This window comes from Crocodylus siamensis, chromosome 3 (assembly GCF_052110815.1).
Source record: "Crocodylus siamensis isolate JL-2025a chromosome 3, ASM5211081v1, whole genome shotgun sequence".
Lineage (NCBI taxonomy): Eukaryota > Metazoa > Chordata > Crocodylia > Crocodylidae > Crocodylus > Crocodylus siamensis.
In genome coordinates this window covers 198,606,446-198,628,626 of record NC_143397.1, presented here as the reverse complement: position 1 = coordinate 198,628,626, position 22,181 = coordinate 198,606,446, and the positions used below count along the sequence as shown (strand labels likewise).

General features: G+C 42.9%; 1 protein-coding gene across 1 annotated transcript in view; it reads right to left on the bottom strand.

Annotated features, from left to right (window-relative positions):
• Positions 1-22,181, bottom strand: part of PREX2 (phosphatidylinositol-3,4,5-trisphosphate dependent Rac exchange factor 2) — a 300,944-nt gene that overhangs the window by 120,454 nt on the left and 158,309 nt on the right. The window contains exons 23-25 of the mRNA XM_090040116.1: positions 12,410-12,571; positions 5,425-5,647; positions 4,781-4,988 (exon numbers count right to left, since the gene is read on the bottom strand). Coding sequence (XP_089896242.1) covers positions 4,781-4,988; positions 5,425-5,647; positions 12,410-12,571 — 593 coding nt within the window. The remainder of the gene's footprint in view (positions 1-4,780; positions 4,989-5,424; positions 5,648-12,409; positions 12,572-22,181) is intronic.

Genomic DNA, 22,181 nt, shown 5'->3' with positions numbered 1-22,181 from the left:
CCTGATAAGGCTGTAGGCAGCCACAAGATCCCCCCTCAGTCTCCTCTTGTGGAGTCTGAAGAGATTCAGGTCCCTCAGCCTCTCCTCATAGGGCTGGCCACAGAGGCCCTCAACCATACAAGTGGCCATTCTCTGGCCCTCTCCAGGTTCTCCACATCCTTCTTGAAATGCGGCGCCCAGAACTGGACACAGTACTCCAGCTGTGGCCTGACCAGTGCCACATAGAGGGGGAGCAAGACCTGTCTGGACCTGTTAGTGATGCCCCTGTTGATGTATGACAGGGTGCAGTTGGCTCTGCCTATTGCTTCGTCGCACTGGCGACTCATATTCATCCTGGAGTGAATGGACAGCACCGGCCCAAGGACCGAGCCCTGGGGGACTCTGCTGCCCACACCCTCCAGGTCAACATCGACCCATCCACCACCACCCTCTGGGTGCACCCCTGGAGCCAGTTTGCCACCCATGTGACTGTGCATTCGTCAATGCCGCAGTCCCTCAGCTTGCCCACCAGAATTAGGTGGGACACTGTGTTGAAGGCCTTCTGGAAGTCCAAGAAGAAGACACAGACTTCCTCCTTCACATCTAAGCTCTTTGTTACCTGGTCATAGAAAGAGACCAGATTAGTCAGGCAGGATCGGCCTTGCACAAACCCATGCTGGTTACCCCTCAACATCACTTCCCCTGCAGGGCTCTCACAAATGTGGTCCTTGATAATTTTTTCAAAGACCTTCCCCAGGATAGAAGTGAGGCTGACTGGCCTGTAGTTGCCAGGCTCTTCCTTCCTCCTGTTCTTGAAAATAGGGACCACATTGGCCCTTTTCCAGTCCTCAGGGACTTGGCCCAAGCACCAGGAGTCCTCAAACAGCTGTGCCAATGGCTCCGCGATGACACCAGCCAATTCCCTCAACACCCGCAGATGAAGGTCCTATCCCCTATGACGAGTACCTGCTGCACGAGGTGCAGGTCCTGTACGCATGTCAGGAACCTTTGTGAGTGGCTAGATCTGGCCGACTGCTCCTCCCAGTTGATGTCAGGGTAATTCATAAAATTATAAAAAGAGGGGTCACTACCAAGAGCCAACTTAACTTTTTCCAGGTCCTGTAACACAGTTTTCTATGGCTAGTGAGGATCCAAAGCATCAAATGTGAGGGTGACGCCAAGGCCAGAGAAAGTTTAACCTGGCTACTGGCAGTGAGGTATGACACTTCTCCCCCAACTCTGCTCCACAAAGCACTCAGCTCCCTGCCTCCATTCCAGTGTCTTTCTTTATTGAGCACCTAGGGCTCACATGCCACTCAGAAGCTGCCTGTGCTGCTTCTGTCATGCATGCAATGGGCTGGCCACCCCTGTTTTAGTACAAATGGAGAGCCTGAACCAGAACTGCATGAGATGAAACAGATCTTTCAGAGTTTTGGATGAAAAAATGGGACCACCCCCCAGAATAATCTGTTTGTTGGAGCACTGACCTAGGATTTGAAAGAGCAAGGGTGGGTCTGAATGAGGCAAAGCAGGGTTCTCCTAGATCTTCCAGATATGTATCACTAGCTTTTTAGCTATTCTGAAGTGGGCCTGGTTTTGACTACAGAGTCTATCCTGGGCCTCCAAAATCTTTCCCAGTGAAAGTTTAATCAAAATTCAAATAAAATAGTAATATTTTGGCAAAAATTCCTAACCAACTCTAATCTGACCAACATTTTTAGCTAACAGAGGAGTGGTCACATGATGGGTCACTCTTAATAATCTCTTTGGAAATATAGTTACCTTAGGGGGTGAAAAAGCATGTTTTTCAATAGGGGATGAACTGCAAATAGCAGTGTTCCTTAACCAAACTAATGGATCATCCCACATATTTCACAGAAAGCAGGTATTCTGAACCAACAGGGATCGGAAGCTTATATAAGTACAAACATCTTTGCACACAGCGAAGTCTAAGTCTGTCTCTTTGTCCCATAATCAAGACCAAGAGCAAGGAAGAGACAAAGAATGGGATGAACAGCATTTAAAATTCATTTAAGCATTTTATCACTTAGTCAGTCACCAAGATATGGACAGACTATTATTATTTATTCTTAGGTAAACCACTATCACTGCCAAGACCTTAGTATATACTCTGAATAGTACAGAATTTGAAAGGGAAAAATGAAAAAATGTCCTGGTATAAATAGCACCAGGAAAAAAATTTAAAATATTTCTTATGCGCCACTTCTTGAAGTATGGAACTATGCCTTTTTCAAGTCAGAAACAAGAAACAAGTCTTGCATACCTAAAACCAGAATTACCTCTTTCTTGAAATTTAAATGGAACTTTTTCTCTTGTTTCAAAAGATAGAAGTGATTGCACCTTGTGAAATAGTGACTCCTCCCCCAGTATGCAGCCCTTCATAAGTGCATGTGGTGTTTTGAGTTTTCACCTTTGTCTATAGTTCCCTGTCAGCTTCAGGTTCCTCTTTCCCACATAATATTCCAACATGGACTTTTCTGACGCTGTGCGCTATGCAAGCTAGAATAGCAACTTCTGTACCAATTTTGGAGGGGAACTCTGCTATGTTATACCTTCACAGTCTGCTTCTTTTCATTTGGCTTTTTGCAAGAGCCTACTAAATCCATATAAGTTTCTGGGGTAAAGTTTCCACAGATTTAAAATCTAGCTGGACATACAACTCATTCTTATCAAAGTTGGGGGACTGGGTTGGTGCAGACACAAAGACACACAGCTGACAGCCCAGAGATTGCAAGTTTGAGGCCATAGCATGGCCTGTCAGGTTCCAATGAAACTGGAAATTCTGCTAAATACTTTGTCAGAAGGACATAAAATAGGAAAGGATCAGACAAAGCTGTAGTCCCCTCCGTCACATCTTCCCCTTTACACAAGAGGTGCATGAATGACCCTAACAGACACTGTTGTACAATACCTAATACCCTGGAAAAATACAACAATGATTATTAATTATGTGTAACTCAGCAAATATTAGTTACTTTGATGCATGCTTTTAGGGCATGACAGCAAATGAAGGATCTTTTTGCTGTCTTTGTAAAGTTCATGAATTAGTATGTTTAAGTGTTATGGTTATTATAAAATGCATCATTTTTAAATCAGAAATAAAAACATTGTGATTAAAGCACAGTGATTTAATTATTTTATGTACTTTGTTTCTCACCATTCTCTCTCTTCTCTTGAGAACTAATTAATGGTCATAACAATGTTGAATGCAGTACATGGTGTACTATACCAACAGCTAACATCCCGACACTCCTGTCCTCCATCTTCCCTGTTCGGAGCTTTTAAGTAGGTCTATTGAGAATTCTGTTTCCTATACAGAACTGCTTTAACTCTAAAACAAACTCTGGTAGTCCCCTGAAAGTCCATAAGGGATAAGTGATTCTTGTAGGCAGCGACAAGTTAAAAAAATCCCAAAAAAAAGCCTTACCAAATAAATCTGTGCACCTTAAACAGGTTTTCTTATTAATACAATTTAAAGAGACTTTAATAAACACAAACTTAACCAGACTCCCTTGTGCCTTGTTTATATTTGCAAATGTATGACTCATAGAATATTTATATTGTTACAGAAATCAGTCCTGCTTGTATAAAAGAAAGACTGAGAAGTTCCTGAGATTTTACAACACAAACTGTAAGGAGTAGGAGGAAAATCTATTCCAGCCTGTTAAATGTATACTCTAGAAATAAAAACTGAGTCTCTGAATTTAACATATTAATCATCTTATCATGTTAAAGAACAGTGCCAATTTTAGGACTTTGTAGTACTGGGGTTTTTTTGGTTCAGTCAGCACTCAGTGAAATGATTATACTTCCAATGTGTTATTTTGTAGAATGACTAATTAGCAAAATTACTTTAAAAATGAAAACATACAAATGGGAGATTGTTTGTCTCTTACATTAATTTTGAACACTCCAGGCTACATTTAACCACTTCAAACCTATCACAGTATATTGGATATACATTTAAAAAAAATCCATAGACGAGCAGTTGAGATCCATTACGATTCCAACACAAGGACTGATAATTTTTCTTTCTGACCATTGATATACAGCCAGTGCTTAGAAACGTCTACCAGTCCTGATATCAGTTAGACAGGACAAAAGTATTTACCATCCTGGGAGATCATGATTTCTTTTTTTTTCCAGTCTAAGTGAGCTTAATTTTTTGTAATGAAAAATAGTGTCTACTGTTGAACTATTTACAGAGTTTCAGTTTTAAAGACCCTCAACTGTAGCACTGGCTGAAAAACATGAATTCATATTTCAGTAAAAATCTAGAAGTTTCAAAATTTGTTTTTTTATCCCCATCAGAACACAAATGGGACTTAGAAAACTTTTTATACATTTCCAGAGGGAGAGAAAGACAGCACACATCACCCTACAATTACCAATACTCCAATGGTTAGGACACTTAAATACAATGTGGAAGAGCAAGTTCATGTTCCTGGTCTGAATCAAGCAGAGCAGCGAGATAATGCTGGAGCTCCATATCATAGATGAGAATTGTAACCAATATGGTGCAAATCTCTCACAAAATTCCTTTCTGGACTTGAAAAGCACTCCCATAGATACAGATGCTTCCACAAAAAGTGTCAGTTTTGATTAACTGACTTTTTATCATGAAAAAATAGACTTTGTCTAAAAAATCCTGACTACCTTTATTCACTAGTCCCACAAAAATTAGAGTTAATTTTTTGTACTTCCAGCTTTTGCAGTACTCAGTTTTGAATTATCAATATAGAAAAGATAAGAACATACACAGATGGTAATATTTACTTACTCATCTATCTGACAGACACATGTTTCCACCTCTCTCAATGCAGTCTGCAATTTGCACAGCAATTTCTGATAGACATCTTGTGTTTCTAAGTCCTCTTCTCTTAATAGGTATCTCAGACCATGGCCATCTTGTTGACCTAGGGAGTGTCCTGATGGGGCTGCCATGGTGGTAATAGTATGCTGAATGTAAACCATGGGATTCAGTTTACCTGCATATGAACCCAATAAGGTCAAATTAACATCTTTCCTTGAATGCCAGTTTTGATCCCTGTAAAATTACTACATAAATCAAAACTAATACAAATGGAAATATATCCTGAATTTTTTTCATATTATGTTATAAATTCAAACTTGAGAAGCTAAAACGGTGGGAAAACTGGTTAATCACTTCTTGACTGAAAAAGTTCATGACAGCTCTCTGCCATACAAATGACATGTTATGCAACAGCTATAAAGAACTAGTACAAAACTGTATGTTGATATTTTCATAAACTTCTAGATAAACTTAAAAATGCAGTAAGCTCTTGTAAAAGTCTTGTTATGTTTAACATGAGGGACAGTGTCCAAAACTGGTTAAACCTTAAAACTCTGTCAGATTAATTGCAAAAATATGTCTTTAAAATGTACTTAAGAAAGCTAGCCTACCTTGTTCAGTATTTTTATTTTCTTTCTCAGGTGAAGTATGCTTTCTGCTGTCTAGCTGAACCCCAAAGGCACTACCAAGAGAAGTTGAGGTTTTAGGATAGGAAACTTCCATCACATTGATATGGCAGTTAGTTGGGCAGAAATCACTGCTATGAAGTGGTGAGATCTTTGATTTGGCTTGTTTAAACGTAGGCCAAGCTCTGTTTTTTAACACTCTTGAGAACTGGAAGAGAAGAAAAGGAAATTACAATTAATAATCTTTGTGAGCATTCAGCTAGAAAAAAACTTTAGGTATTCAGTTGGAAACCAAAATGAATTAATATTTTTAGACCTTCTGCATAGCCTCTCTTTTGGAAGATGTTGCCACAAAGATACAGGAAAAAAACCCTACTTCCTGTATTTTAAACACTACAATACAAATACATTTATCTGAAAAATACATCTTTAGAAAATGGGTTTGAAACAGTGCAGGAACATTTACTGACCAAATACAGAACAGCTATATTAACTCTATAACGTTGCTCTGAATGTAGGACGTTTCATTTTTGATGATGCCCAGAAGCATTATTTATTCCCCACAGTGGGAAACGTTACTTCACAGAACTAAATCATGAGCAATGCTGGTAACGAAACTCCTTTTGAAAAGTTTAGATTAGGTAGCACAGTGATATTAAACCAAGTGGTTTAGGATTTAGATAAAAACCTGGGTTCTTTCCAATCACAGTCTAAATTTAAGGGAAATTTCACTAGGATTAGCCAAAATCACATGCCAGTACCTATTATTTTAATCAAATCTCCTCTTTAGTCAACACATATTTAATATTTCTGTTGTTAAGTTTATGCTCTTGCATCAGAATATTAATTTTAAATTATCTTTCAAAGCAGTGGGCAGGAGCGGGGAGTAGCGGGGAGGGGAGAGTGGGGGCAAGAGGCAGGGGGAAGGAGGCAAGCAGAGCCAGACCAAAGCAGCAGGAAGAAAGTGGGGTTGGAGCAGGGCTAGACCAAATGGGGGGGGAAGAGGGGGTGGAGCGGAGTCGGACCCAAAGCGGTGGGGGGGTGGGGGGAGCAGGGTCAGACCTGAAGCACAGGGAGTGGGGTGGGGGTACAGCAGGCCTGACAAGAAGTGGTGGAGGAGGTGGGGGGGCTCTATTCCTGCTGGTCACCCCTCCCCCCCCAATCATTCTTGACAGGCAATTTGCTAGTACTTAAACATTTGCATCTAGTACAAGATCCTGGAGACTACATAGGCCATGTATAGACATTCAAGAAACCAAAAGAGGAATCAATTTAAGTGACATAGTTTTTTCTAGGTGACCTACTTTTGGTTGGTAGTGAACAATATACACATTTCACCTTGTGGGAAAGTCAGAGGAGTGCACAGGTAAACTGTGCTGGCCAAGACCCATATGTAGGGGGCACTCCTGCAAGCCTCTCAGCATGCCTAAGGGTTCCCCAGGCTGCTGGAGACTGCCAAGCACAGCTGAGTGTCCAAGCCATCCCCAAATGACTGCTGGTGTGAGCAACCAAACCCCCAGCCCCCTGCCACCTCACCAGCCACCTCCCCCATGCCCTACCAGGAGACTTTGAGACGAACCTCAGGGTCAGTGTTATCCCTTGTTAACTGCACACACCTCCATGTCCCAGCCTGCCCATACTTTTCCATGGCACTACACCAGCCTCACCCAAGCATGCAGACCCAGGAACTATGATGTATCCTGCTTGTCACCCTGCATGACTCTTGCCAGAGGCTGTGGAACATTATATGCATCCATCTGGACATGATGCATCAACTGGTTACCATGGAGTATGGCTTCCTGCCCTCAAACCAGCAGCTGGCTGTCCTGTGTGGGGCCAGATACTGGACCCTGCACCCACCAAATGTCCTGGATTGGGCCGATGGCTTCCAGCACTTTACTCTAAAACTCATCACGCTTCAGTGCTGAGCCCAGCACTGCCCAGTAGAGGCAGCACCTTAGTTGTACCCAGCTCTGCAGCATTTGTATAAATCATTTGTTTCAGTGGGGCTTTTTGGCCACTTTTATGTAATGGCTGATTGAATCAGCTTTAGCTAAATGTGCCAAAAAACCCTGCTGAAGCACCCAATCTGTACAGACACTGTAGAGCGAATTTGACTACTTCTAGTAAAGTGTGGGGAGCAGGAAATGTCCAGGAAGCTAGGGTTATGGGTAGCCAGGATGTGCTCCTAGAATCTAATGAAGTTCAATAAAGACAAAAAAGTCAACTGGCTAAGCAGCAGGTCTGCAGAAAAGGACCTGGGGGTTACAGTGGCCAATAAGCTGAATATGAGCCAACGGTGTGCCCTTGTAGAAAGAAAGCTAATGGGATACTGGACTGCATTAACAGGAGTATTTCCAGCAGACTGAGGGAAATGATTCTTTCCCTGTATTTGGCATGGGTAAGGCCATGTCTGGAGTTATGTCCAGTTCTGAGCCCCCCACTAGAGAAAGGATGTAGAAAAAATGGGTAGGGTCCAGTAGCGGATAATGAAAATGGTTAAGGGGCTGGGGCACGTGACTTCCGAAGAGAAGCTGAGGGAGCTGGGCTGCCTTAGTCTGAAGAAGAGAAGACTGGGTAGGGATTTAATACCAGCCTTCAACTACCTGAACGGTAGTTCCAAAGAGGATGGAGCTAAAATGTTCTCAGTGGTGGCAGATGACAGAACAAGGAGCAATGGTCTCAAGGAAACTAGCAAGGGAAGTTTATGTTTGATATGAGAAAGAACTTTCTCACTGGGAGGGTAGTAACAGGTTACCCAGAGAGGCTGCAGAATCTCTGTCCTTAGAGGTTTTTAAGACCCTGCTATACAAAGCCTTGGCTGGGATGATCTAGTTGTGGCTGGTCCTGCTCTAAGTAAGGGGTTGGACTAGATGACCTCTTGAGGTCCTTTCCAACCCTATTTTTTATGATTCTGTATTCTAGAGTCTCCAAAGACCCAGAAGTAATTGGTGCCTGAACCAGCACTCAATGGAGCATCCTAGCATCTATGTCATCCTTGGTGGCCTAGTCCTTGTCAGCCAGTCAAAGTGCCTGGCTCTGGCCTCAGAGATGTGGTATGTGGGTGCCTGAGCATGGGGGTCCCTGGCTGTGTGCACATGTGCAGGGATAGGGGTCCAAAGGGCTGTGCCTGAGTACAGAGGCATGAGGGTCCCAAACAGGGTGTATAGGAGCCAGGGTCAGGGTCCTAGCAGGTATGCCCAAGCGCAGAGATTCTCCTGGGTTCAGTGTTGGAGTCTGCATGAATGTTATGGGGTACTTCATGACAGGGTTTTGGGGGTGTGGGGCCATGGCCCAGGAACTGGGGTGTCCAGGTCCTGGGCCTTATGCAGGGGACAGAGATGCCTCCCATCTCCCTGCAGCTGACAGATGGCTGGAGGCAGGAGGTGTGGCTGGACAGAGGTGCTGTACCTCCTTGGCACTGGAACAGCCTGGGGGACAGGCCTATTGGGAGCTCAGCTGGAACAGCAGAGCACAGAGGGCTAGGGAGAGCCAAGAAGCAGACTGAAATGCCAGAGAAAAGTGATCCAACTTGAGGAACAGTACAGATGTTTGATACAATCACCCTAATCTAAATCAATCTGAATTGAGTATACTTCACACCAGGTCTGTCTTAGATTGCTTGTGCCATTTTTACATGGTCTATATGTGCCAAATTCTGTACAGTTATGGGTTTAGATTGATCTATGTTCACTTAGGCCAAGAAGTCCAATTATGGAATTGTTTTAAAACTGAAGAAGCTATGAAGAATTAAAAAGGGAACTAAGGATATTTAATGATAAAACGTTCCTCCAAGTAGTACATATTTCACACATGAATCTCCTACACATCTTGCTCCATAGAGACCAAATGCATGATTATGATTTAATTGGGTTATAAGCCAGGCCCAAACTTCTTTTCATACATGTGTTAAAAATATCTCGAGCCTACAGCAGTGGACTTGCAGCCGATTATGAGCAAAATGTTCTGATAATAATAGCAACTGTAGAAACCCCTGAGTTTCTATTTATAGAATTCAAACTTTCACCGTGAAAATAAGAGAAAAGCTAATACATTTCGGGAGACTTCTGTTACTATGGTTACATTTACCTTATCAAAACAAGGGCACATCTACTCCTGGAACATAAACATATTGCTAACAGTCATTAAGGAACAGAAATTTTCTGAAGTTATATGCTTGTACCATATTTATCAATTCTGGTGAGAGTAACTTTGAGATTTTTTAAATCAAGAACTTACAACTGCACCACCAGCTAATAGGCAATGTAGTCATTTTCCTAATGTGGCTGTGCCACTTTCCCTCCAACTTAACCTAATAAACTCTGCTTCTTGTCTCGGACTCTTGTTAATACAGATTGCACTTCACACTCAATTCTTTGGCAAGAGGAAAGGTATGCAAGATACCTACTGATTACCTATACTCCAAAGCACATTTCTGATTGAGTAACTAAAATTATCCATCCACCCATCCTGAAAAGTCTTAGACAAATATCTAAAGATTTGTAGGGGATCAATTATAACAAGTGATATGGGCTTTACCCCAGAGGGTCACAACCCATAAAATCAGGTACAAACAAGGTCAGGTAAGCAAGGGTCTCAACTGGAATCAGGGGGTGTGGAGCAGGCAGGTCAGGAGGCTGAGGTCTGTAAGGGACCTAGGAAATAGGCGGTCACCCTGGGTAGAACCATGAGCTAGGGAAAGTCAGGAATCCAGAGTCAGGAACCCCTGACTAGTTACTGTACACAAGCAGGATGAAGGTAGTTGCCAGGTTAAGCCATAAGCCAAAACCCTGCAAGGCAGTCTGAAACAAAGTAGTCAAGGAGTCAGTAAGGCAGTCTAGAAACACAGGGATCTGGGCTTGATGCTGGAACAAGGACTGTCTATACACATGCTGGTTTTGCATTCTAATTAAAACGCATGGGAGCAAACTCCGTTATTTGAATCTGCTCCACGTTCTAATTAGAACACTCCAGTATTGCCTCACCATCATGAGTATTAAGCCCCTGAACATTTTAAAATGGCTGTGGGGGTTTTAAAATAGATAAACCTTATTGAATGAAGTGTAGATAAAGCATCCTATGGTTATTTTTAAATGTGGGGGGCTTCATACACATGACAGTGAGACATTTTAATTAGAGTGGCTGTCTGGGAATTGCTCTAATTAAAATGCTCTACCCCTGAACATGTGTATAGTCAGCCAAGGCGTCTGCAGGCAGGAATCAGGAACAAGGATACCAGGAACAAACAAGCAGTACACTAGGGACAAATAGGCAACACTGAGGACTGGGAAACTAGCAATCCAATGTAGGAACAAAAACCTTGCCGAGTAGCCTGCTAAACACTGAAAGCAAACAGACATGCCCAGTCAGGGAACTGGGACCAGTTGGGGGATAGACAGGACACTTGCAGCCAGGTCAACTCAGTAACTAGGACTAGGAGCAATTTAGCCTGCTGATGCCCCTGACCCTGACAGTCTGTTTAGCAAAAGTCAACTGATTTTCATAAACCCTTCTGAAGTCTCCTGTAACCTAATTTTCACATTTCTGGTTTTGTAGTTTCTTATGAGTCCAACAGCAAAAAAAAAAAAAAAAAAGTTTTTAGGAAGAGGTTCCTGGCTCTTTGCTCCATACAAGACAAAGAATTCTCCATGAAAGCCTTTCTTCATTAATCCCAAGGAAGCCAACTCCTTAGGGTCTGACCCCTCTCTCCCAAAACTCCTACAGAAATATTCAGGGTCTATTAGAAGCCATATTAAACCTCTCAGTAATATTTTGAATTTCTGCAGTCAAAATCCCAGAAAACCAGTTTGCAAAGTTTACTTCCCAGAGCCAGATGACAGAATAAGAGCAGCTAAAAAAAACCAGATGTCAAACTAGCCCTGACAATTCACAGTAATTAAGATAGGGGAGAAAAGAACCCAGAGGTCATGAAGAGAGACTGCAGGTTCACCTGAGGAAATTGGTAAAGGCTTATTAATTAAAGAAGAACAGACAAACTCAAAAACTGTTTGCTGATTTCTAGTGAATTTAGATTTGGGGTCTATGAAAGTGAGCAGCTTTGTTAATTTCCTTATACAATAACATTCAGCTATTTTACTAAACCAACAACTTAAAAAAAAAACTTCTAAACATTTACAGTATAGTCTGTTATACTAGTAGTGGGAAAGCTAGAGTTTATCAACGATAAATGAAATTCTAACATTTCTAATTTACAATGAAGATGCATTGTGAAAAAAGTTTGACACTGATATTGCCTTATGTTGGTTAACTCTTTCTAATTCTCCAGATCGCTTACAGTACTCAGAGTGCTAAGCCTTTCACAGGAAACAGTGGAATTTCCTAGTGATCAATCATATTACATTATCAAGGCTGGACATGGCAAATGAAGGTATATATACTACACAATGAATGACAAGAATAACAGAGGGCACAGGTTAAAATTATTGTATGCTAGTTTAGAATTTTACACCTTTGGATGGTTCAAATGTTGACCCTATATTTTATAATAGATCAAATTCAATTACATCTTATCTTTTCTTAAGGAAACAAATAGAACATTTTCAAGGGTTTTTTGTTGTAGCCATGTTGGTCTAGGGACAAAGGCAAGCAAGGTTCTTTGAGTAGATGTGATACCTTTTCTTAGACCAACTGAGTAGTTGGAAAAAAGTTCTTAGCAAGTTTTCAGGCGCAATCACCCTTCTTCAGGCATAGGAAGTCTCTGCTGTTCTGAGACTCCAAGGAATGTGAGAAGCTAAAAGTGTGACAGGACATCAGTAAGAATGTAAATAGGTAGAAATTAGGTAAATAAAAGATAGAGCAGGGAAGGGAGGGGGAAAAAGCATGGGGGGAGCCAAAGTTGAGTGTGGGGGACTTTACAATAGTAGTAATTCAAGGTAGAAAAAAGAGGCTGTCTGTGAAAAAGGAAATAGCTGGAAATTAGGAAGACAAAGGGACATTTTCTGATCTGTACCTTTTTATAACTAGAGATCCTTCGGTATATATGTTCAATTTTCTCACTGCAGATAATACTGAATTTACTTTGGAGGTCAGTGGGGATAACTTCATTTAAAGAATTCAGGGTGTTGCAATTCTGAACAAAATGTTCATCACTTTTTGCCAGTGCCTCAAGAATCTGTAGTAATGAAAACAATAGCATACATTATGACAAGTGAAATAACCATTATTTTTCATTCCTGATGATTTTCAGTTATTTATATTGTAATTAAGTGTGATTTAACATTATAGGAATATTATATAACAAAAATGAGGCTATTTGAGAAAAACTTGTTTGGAATTAATTCCTCACATTAGCAATAGCAACTCCAACTAAACAAGGTATATTTACTTGTTTCATGACTACATCTGGCTGTGGATTTGTTCTGCCTATCACAATTAACATAACCATTGGACACATCCCCATGAGCACACCACAGGACAAATAGCAGCAGCAGATATTTATACTACTGCTATTTGTTCCCAGGGAAGTCCCTACACACACTCCAGGGTGTGGCAAAGGGACACGGGTGGGGTAGGGAAGGGTGAAGTCAGCACCTGTGCTGGCCCCAGCAGCCTTAGCTGGTATCCTGGGTGCTTCCTGGAGCAGTTGTGAAATGCTGACTACTCAGTTATATCATTTCTAATAAAACTTCAGTCTATCTGTAAATGCACACTGACACATTGAAAAGTATGCAACAACAGAAAGTTCTGTCTTATTTACTACTGTTTGTTCTACATCAGTGGTTCTCGACCTTTTTAGATGCACGGCACACCTTGGAAAATGGCAGCTCTTAATTTTCACTCTATTTTTGACATAAGAAAGATAATAGAGCAATTATTCTCTTAAAAGGAATTCAGAAAGACCAAAACAGGATAAGAACATTTTAACATTGTAGAATCTTGTTTAAAATTTCCTGGTTTATCTTGTGCATTATGTTTGCACACCTAGCAGCACTGATATTGGCTCTACAGACATTCAGTTTCTCCTGGAAGAGTTGCGGCTCTCCCAGGTGAAACCACAAGTGTACAAATGAGCATAAATGACTCCTCCAGGAAAAAAAAGTAATGCAGGAACCACCAGGGTTAAATCACTCCCAGAGAGTTCCTCTTGGAAAAGCAAATGTCTATACACTTTCTCTTCTGAGAGTAGGCACAGCACAGTCCTCCAGCATCCCAGGACACTTTGCTTCCACTTTCAGGGGTACAGTATGTAACCTGATAGCCTGCTACTTCAAGTGAGCAAGCAGAACATGACCCTTTCACAATCCCATAGTGTGCTGCAAGGAGACACAGGCTGACCCTGAGCAGGGTCAGCTGATAAGGGCCGACCTGTATATTACTATCATCTGTCTCTAGGTAGGCTGAGGGAGTCTGCAGAAGAGGCTGGAATGTGCAGGGTCAGCACTGCTTGCTTTCTGCTCTTCCTGGACTTAATATATCAAATCTCTGTTCAGGCATCTTGGGGTAAGTTTTTCTACCAGGAAAACAAACTTGCGAGAATTCTCCCAGATCCCTTAAGTGTGTATACACAGCCATTGTGTTCTACCCTCTGGCACCCTTGAGAGAATCTCAAACACCTTGGTTAAGAATCACTCATCTACATACAAGTATTGAAATTAAACTTAATTGGTACATATATCTGCCGACTGATCTCACTTAGATTGCAACAAATTAAGGATATTATTACAATACTCATCCTGAGGGCCAGCACAAAGTAAAGGAGATATATGACATATCTTTAATCCTTTAAGCAACATACCAGCCCACAGCTTTCTGACAGGTTAAAACCTCAACTCTAGCTCTTATTTGGCCTTGACTTCAAACCAACTCTAAATCTAATCCATATCTCAATACCACTTCCAGTCACATTTCATGTGACAAGTGTGCAGTCTCCTTACTAAGTTCAGACTACTTTGGCATGTATATTTCAGCAGGTCAGAAAAGTATGCAATGCATACACATTGGGAAATCATGACATGCAATCTGTTAGACCAGGGGTGCTCAACCTCTGGCCCATGAGCAAAATGTAGGCTGCAAAGCCATCACATCTGGGCTGCAGGGCTCCCCATGGCTCAGGAAATTTGGTGCCAGCAGAGTGATGGCCATTATTTCAGCCATCCTCCCCGCTGTCAAATTCCCAAACACTATGCTCTATGTACCCAGTTGGAGCCAAGCCACATCCCTTCCACCTCTTAGTCAGCACATCAATTAAGAGTTTCCAGTTGCTTTGGCCACAATTAAGGGTTTCAATTCCTTAGATTAAATTAATAATGCAAAACTCTCCAAAACGTTAGTTTCATCTACAGCTATACCGAAATGTGTTAAAAACAGTACTAACTCTTCTGCAGGACATCTTTTGATCCTATATTTCATTAAAATTTAATAAAAATCTTTGCATTTCTCTAGCATCTTTCACTGTTTTAGATTTAACTAAAAAGCCTCACAATTCTGCTGTGTTAGAAAGCAAGGCAAAGACTTATTGCATTTCTGTATTAAAATAACAGGTGTGGGTTTTTTTAATTCCTGTGCCTTTGGCATGGTGTAATTAGATGTACCATCTAAAGGCAGGTATGGTGCCTCCTAGTGGCCACTATGATCCCATCTCCTCTGCTCTCTGGTTCATCAGGGTACCTCCCTATGCTTTCCTTCCATGCCTTTGATGTTATTTTAAACTCAGTTCACCAAAGAGATTCCTTCATCCGAGAGCTCAGCTCCATGTCTCTGGGCCCTTAGCTCCTCAGGCTCAATTCAGTCCAGTGGGCCCTCAGTCCTCAGGCTGAACCCCCAGTCTCTAATAGCCTTTTGTCAAATGCAGTGCCCTCTAGGGCTGTGCGAAACAGCACTATTCTGTTTCGCCTTGAGTTTCGAGGTTTGGACAGAACAGCGTTTTGTATCAAATTTCATTTCAATTCAGAACAGCTGTCCCATTTTGCTTCATCAAAACAGTAAGGCTGTTTTGGCTCTGTTTCAATGTTTCGCTAGATTGGCCAGGGATGGGAAGTCAGCCCAGCTGGGCTAGATCAGGCCATTCAACTCGAAATGAGTCAAAACAGTGTCGAAACGAAAGAGCCAGTGAAATTTTGCACAACACAAGTGTCCTCTCCAGGTTCTTTCATTGGCCTCCTTCTGCAGCACCCATGCCTCATGGTTTAAACCAGGTTTTTCAACTCTCCAGGATTGCTCTGCAGTCTCCAAGTATTAGATGTAAATCTCCAGGAGACTGCTGAGAGTCACCCAGGAGAAATGATAGGGCATTCATTACACTAAATAGTAAACATTGAATCCAATTTATGCAGTAGTCCAGTGGGTTTTTAAAATGTAATAGTAATGTACATTTGCCTTCCTGATGTAAAGTTTATGCACGGTAATCCATACCTGATTTACGCAAGGAGGCAGGCATGTTTGGATTGTATGTCATGGGCACATCATGTGATTAAACCTCCCAGAATACATTCAAAGAGAGTTGGCAAACCTAGCTTAAACAGCAACATAAAGCAAAACCTAACCACAATCAAGTACAGCTGCTGTGCCTTTCTCTAAGCTGTCCCAAGGCTTCTACTCAGTTCTGCTGCCTTCTCCCATTTTGGGCCCTCCTGGGTCTACTCCTAGTTCCCCCAGTCTCACATATGGAGGCCACATCTGGAACACTGGGTTCAGTTTTGGGCAGGGCCAGCCTGTCCATGCCTGCGAAACCTGCGGCCACAGAGGGCCCTGCAGCCAAGCAGCCCTGTGCAGCTGGCATCTTCCCCAGCAAGGAAGTGAAAGATCCAGTTCTAAACTCTGAGCCCATTTCTGGTGCCAAGTTTAAAACTGCAGCTTTCACATTTGCTTCCCTGGCACCTTGAACCAGTACCCCTCTTCCACCAATGGGGCTGGGAGATGGGGGGCATGACCGGGGTCTTGCTTGAAGAGCCCTGCCACACCTGCAGACCAGGTGGCACCGTGCCTGTTGGGGAGGGGCTGAGCCAGGCTGGGAGAGCCCTGCCTTACCTGCTCCCCGCCGTGCCCACCCCAGCCCAGCCCTCTGCATCTGCAGGGCTGCTCAAGATGGCCAGGCAGCAAATCCTTGAATGTGAGTGTAAAGGGGGGTGCAGCCTATGTGTGATATCTTTTATTACACCAACTAAATTGTTAGAAACATTTTTCTTAGCAATCTTTTGGACTTAAAAGCCCTTGCTTAGGCTAGGGAAGCATCTGCAGTTTCTGTGCGCTCTTCCTGGATGGAATGAATAGTAAAGAAGCCAGAGGCTGGGCTGCAGCAAGAAGGGCAATCAGTAAAGATGTAAATTGAGGAGCCAGTGGGTGAGAGGCAGCCTGGAGTGGGGAGGGGGAAGAGGGATGAATGTAGCAGGGTAAAGTGGAGAGGTTCCTAGAGAGTGGGATGTCAGGCAGCTTATAGTGTGTCATAAATCCAATGTCTATGTTTAGTCTACAGCTATACTTAGTAAATGTGTCTTTGAGAGTTGTGCCGAGTTGTTCTTTGGTATGTAGATTAGGCAAAATTCCTTCCCTGGAGGTATCAGAGGGCAGTCAGGGAGGTAAAAAAATCTTTTTGTTGCGCTCCTTGCCCTCACTGGGCATCTTTGTGGACTTGCTCCCTTTCCGGGGCTTCTCAATGGGCTTGCCCCCTTGCGGAGCTCCTCCCTTACAGGCAGTGCCCTACTGGGGCCTGCCTCCCATAGGTCACGCGATCATCCGCATTCAGGCCTGTGCCTCGCGCTTCCTGCGGTCACTCACCCTCGGGCCTGTGCCTAGCGCTTCCTGCGGTCTCGCGCACCTTCAGGTCTCATCTCCCGCGCTTCTCACGGTCGGGGCTCAGGTGGCCATAGCTGTGCCTGGCCCCCTGACCCACCGCCTGGGTCTTCCGCCCTGCTTGGGCTTCTCCAGCTATCGCCCACACAGGGTTGGGGTCAACACAAACCCCAAACGCAGTGCCACCCCGGTGCCAGACAGCTGTGCCTTCAACTACCTGAAGGGGGTGTTGAAAGAAGATGGAAGTAGACTGCTCTCAGTGGTGGCAGATGACAGAACAAGGAGCAAGCAAGGGAAGATTAGGTTAGATACTGAGAAAAAATTTCTCACCAGGAGTGTAGTAAAACACTGGAACAGGTTATCGAGAGAGGTGGTAGAAGCTACATCTTTGGAGGCTTTCAAAATCTGGCTAGACAAAGCTTTGGCTGGGATGATCTAGTTAGGAATGGTCCTGCTTTGAGCAGGGGATTGAACTAGAAGATCTCCTGAGATTCTTTCCAACACTAACTTTCTATAATTCTATGATTCTATATTGCTTCCCCACTCAGCACAAGGAGCTCCTTCAGCAAGCACAACCAAGGTCAGTCTGTAGTTCCCCATGCTGCTTCTCTCTGCTCCAAGTAGTGAACTCCTGCCTCCAGCTCTACCCACGTCAGACTGTCCCTCTGCCTCTGGTGCAGGGCTTATATAGCTCCTGGTTCCTGAGCCAAGGACACCTCAGCAGGTCATTACCTAATTAGCTGCCAACTGCTTGTTATCTTGGGCTCTGCAGGTTTCTAACTCTACTGCCTAGCCTTACCCTCAATAGCACAGCTTGGCCTCTGTGACGCCTGGAATAGGGTAGGTATTTAACACCATGAAGAAACAATAATATACAATAATTTAAAGAGAAAAATGAAGAAAAAAGCATAACATCAATTTGAAGTTACCAAAGGATTTTAGATTGGCAGAGCTAAACTTAGCTTCTGAAATTTCACATTATAATTTGATCAAATGCCAAGATACTTAACAATCACAATCACAATCTCTACTTTAATTGTCTTCTTAAAGACAGTGGGGGCTTTATTGACTATTGATTTAAACCTTCTGTGGTTATGTACACTAGTACAAAGTCTGCCTAAATTGCTAATATTTTGAGTAACATTCTAGATCTACTTTGCAATGGTTAACTAAGGTGCACAGGAATAGAAAATGAAGTCCAGTTTCTCTAGCATCATCCTGATCCCTGATGATCAAGAGGCAGTAGTTAGTATAGATACAAAGGAAAGATGAATATAGAACAATAAATGAGCACTACTTTCTGGAACAGTGAAAGATCTCCAGCTAGTTAGGAAACTGGCCTGATGTAGCTTAGGTTGAAGTATAAGGCTTGTTGAAATCATAGTACAAGGAACTTAGGGTGAAGTTACAGGTTGCACTTAGATCATACTAGGGACCCTTCAAACATGAGCATCCAAACATTAAAGTTTATTAACTCATGCTAAGTGCCTCCAGAATGTCTCAAAGTTATATCACTTTAGGCAAGGTTTAACTCTGGGCTATTGTACCTAGCTTGTGTTAGGGTCACTTCAGTCTGCTCCACGGAGATAAAATCTGCAGTCCTCCGGCATCCCAGGATGCGTCACTCCCAGGTTCCCCCACCCAACCAAAGCAGGGATAGAGCCCAAGCGTCCTGGATCCTAGTCAGGCCCCTACTCACCAGCCCTCTAGTGACAAGTTAGAACTGTACAGGCAAGAAATGGTATTAACCCTGCTTACAATGTGTTCTAACTTTAATTCTGCTTAATGCTCCACAGATTTAGTATGGCTTATGGGGAATGCGTAAACTTCATCCTTATATCACTAAAGCCAAAGGTCGATGTTTTGGAAGTGTTTTTAATTAAACATATGCAATAAAAAAAACAGTATGACAATAGAAAAGTAAGCCCTGCACTGCCAAAAAAAAGGGGAAAAAAAGCAAAAAAAAGCAGCTTAATAAGAAATACTAGAACTGCAGACATTTCAACCTGCCATATCATTAAAACAAGTATTAACTCTTGTTTTAGTTCAATGGCTTACTCAATGAACAGAAAATCCTAACGAGATTAAATTTACTCTATAAAGTCTTACATTTGGATGATTTACTTTTTATTCCACCTGACCAACAAATGTACAAGAGATAAAATCTCTTATGACATATCACCCCTCCCTCGAACCCATACGGAAAATCCTCAAACAATTGCAACCCATGCTAGAAAGAGACCTTATTCTTAAAGAGATCTTCCTAGAGTCACCCATCCTAGCCTTCAAACAAGTACTGAACCTTGCTGACCTCATCACCAGAAGTAAATTTTCTCAGGCCCAGAACACACCAAATAGATCCAGACCATGCCATGACAAGAAATGCAAAACCTACCAACACATTTTCACCACCCCACAACAGAGCCATCAGCATTCCTGGATCTTACAGCTGCTCCTTCAGAAATGTAATACGTCTCATCCAATCTGCTGGCTTCACCACAATCCTCTGGCTGGAGAATTGGCCCCATGGTCAGATCCAGAGGGTGGTGGTTGACAGAAGGCAATCATTGTGGTGTGCTGTGACCAGTGGGGTCCCTCAAGGCTCTGTCCTTGGGCCAATACTATTCATCATCTTCATTAATGATGTGGACATTGGTGTCAGAAGCGGACTGGCCAAGTTCACCGATGACACCAAACTTTGGGGTAAACCATCCACATCTGAGGACAGGCTGACCTTCACAGGCTCAGAAAATGGGCAGACGAGAACCTGATGGTTTTTAACACCAAAAATGCAAGGTTCTCCACCTTGGGAATAAAAAACTCACAGCATGCTTATAGGCTCAGCAGTGCTACGCTGGCTAGCATTACAGACGAAAAGCACTTGGGGTCATGATTGACCACAAGATGAACATGAGCCTTCAATTTGATGCTGTGGCTAGTAAAGCGAGCAAAACACTGGCTTGCATCCATAGATGCTTCTCAAGCAAATCCCAGGACTTCATTCTCCTGGTGTACTCAGTCCTGTTGAGGCCACAACTGGAGTACTTCATCCAGTTTTGGACTCCACAATTCAAAAAGGATGTGGAGGAGCTTGAGAGAGTCCAGAGGAGAGCCATGCACATGGTCAGAGGGAAAGAGAACAGGACTTATGAAGAGAGGCTGAGAGCCATGGGACTCTTCAGCCTGGAAAAGCATAGGCTCGGGGATGATTTGGTAGCCACCTATAAGTTTATCAGGGGTGCTCATCAGGATCTAGGGGATGTCTGTTCACCAGAGCGCCCCAGGGGATGACAAGGTCAAATGGTCACAAACTCCTTCATGACCATTTCAGGTTGGACATAAGGAAGAACTTCTTTACTATCCGAGCCCCTAAGGTCTGGAATAGACTGCCACCAGAGATGGTTCAAGCACCTACTTTAAACACCTTCAAGAGAAATTTGGATGTTTATCTTGCTGGGATCCTATGACCCCTGCTGACTTCCTGCCCCTGGGGCAGAGGGCTGGACTCGATCATCTTCCAAAGTCCCTTCCAGCCCTAATGTCTATGAAACTCTATGAAACTCCAATGCACCAAATGCCCTGATGGAAAACACATAGGAGAGACCAAACAACAACTGCACACCAGAATGAATGTACACCAGAAATCTATCAAAGACAGGAATATCCAATTACCTGTGGGGGCACATTTCTCACAAGAAAACCACTCTCTCTCCAATCTCTCAGTCCTGATCCTCAAAGGAAACTTACATAACATTTCCCAGAGATGAGCCTATGAACTCCACTTCATCAACCTCTTGGATACTAAAAATCATGGACTAAATATAGACATTGGATTTGTGACACTTTATAACCTACCTGACATCTGACTCCCCAGGTGACTCTCCACTATTCATCCCCCTTTTCTCTCTCCTACCTTCCTCCTCACGCTCAGCCTGTCTCTCACCCACTGACTCCTCAAGCTATATTTTCAATGACAACCTATCTTGTATGCATACCAGCCCAGCCTCTGGCTTCTTTACTTTTCATTCCATCCAAGAAAAGCACACACCAATTGCTGTAACTTCCTCAGATTGAGAAAGGGTTTTTGAACCCAAAAGCTTGCTTAAAAATTGTTTTCCAACTATTTAAGTTGGTCTAATAAAAGATATCAGATTCACCCACAGGCCCTCATCTGCCAAGAGGTAAAATATAAATTGTAAAAGGTGTCAAAGAAAAATCTTTGGTTTCAGATGCCAATGGCAAAAAGGTCAAAAGGCTAACATAACATATTTCATCATTACAGTTCCATATCCAACCCCCCCCCAGCTTAAATGTAAAACACATGCACAGTCAATCTCGCATGAAACCTAAGAACACACAGAGTCTGTTCACAGTCATGACTGGCAGTTCTGTAATTATTCAGGCCTGGCGTGTTATAATAGGCCACCCTGAAAGCTATAATTTTGGAAAGATTTCCGCCTTCGGTGGAGACCTCCACACACACCCAGGAGACATAGTCAGTGATCTGGCCAGTCGCTGACCTCTCCCCGCCGACGGTAAAAGTTTTCAGGTGTATCCGTTTTTGCCGGCTCGTCTGTTCTCGACAAGAGCTCATGAAAGTCTTTAGACCGAAGTTACCTGTATGCTTTGCTTAAAATCTGCACCACGCAGTTTGTAATCTGTGCAACAAAAATATCTGCATGCTGAGCTGAATAAATCAACTTCTCTTTCTACACCGCGCGACCACAACTTCCTTCCTACACTGCAATCTCCTGTGGTGTAAGTAAAATAAACTTTCTGTATAACCAAGATGTGTTAAACTTCCTGACTCCTCTCGCTTACCCACCTGTCCCACTACCTACCCCACCCGTGTCCAGCCGGTCGTGCCGACCCAGGCTCGCAGGTCAAGGGTACACCGGTCCTCGGACGTGACAAAAGGTATTTCTAAATGAATTGGTAACTAATAATTAAATGTAAAATACAACTACATTAATTTAGTCATCTTCTGCATACTA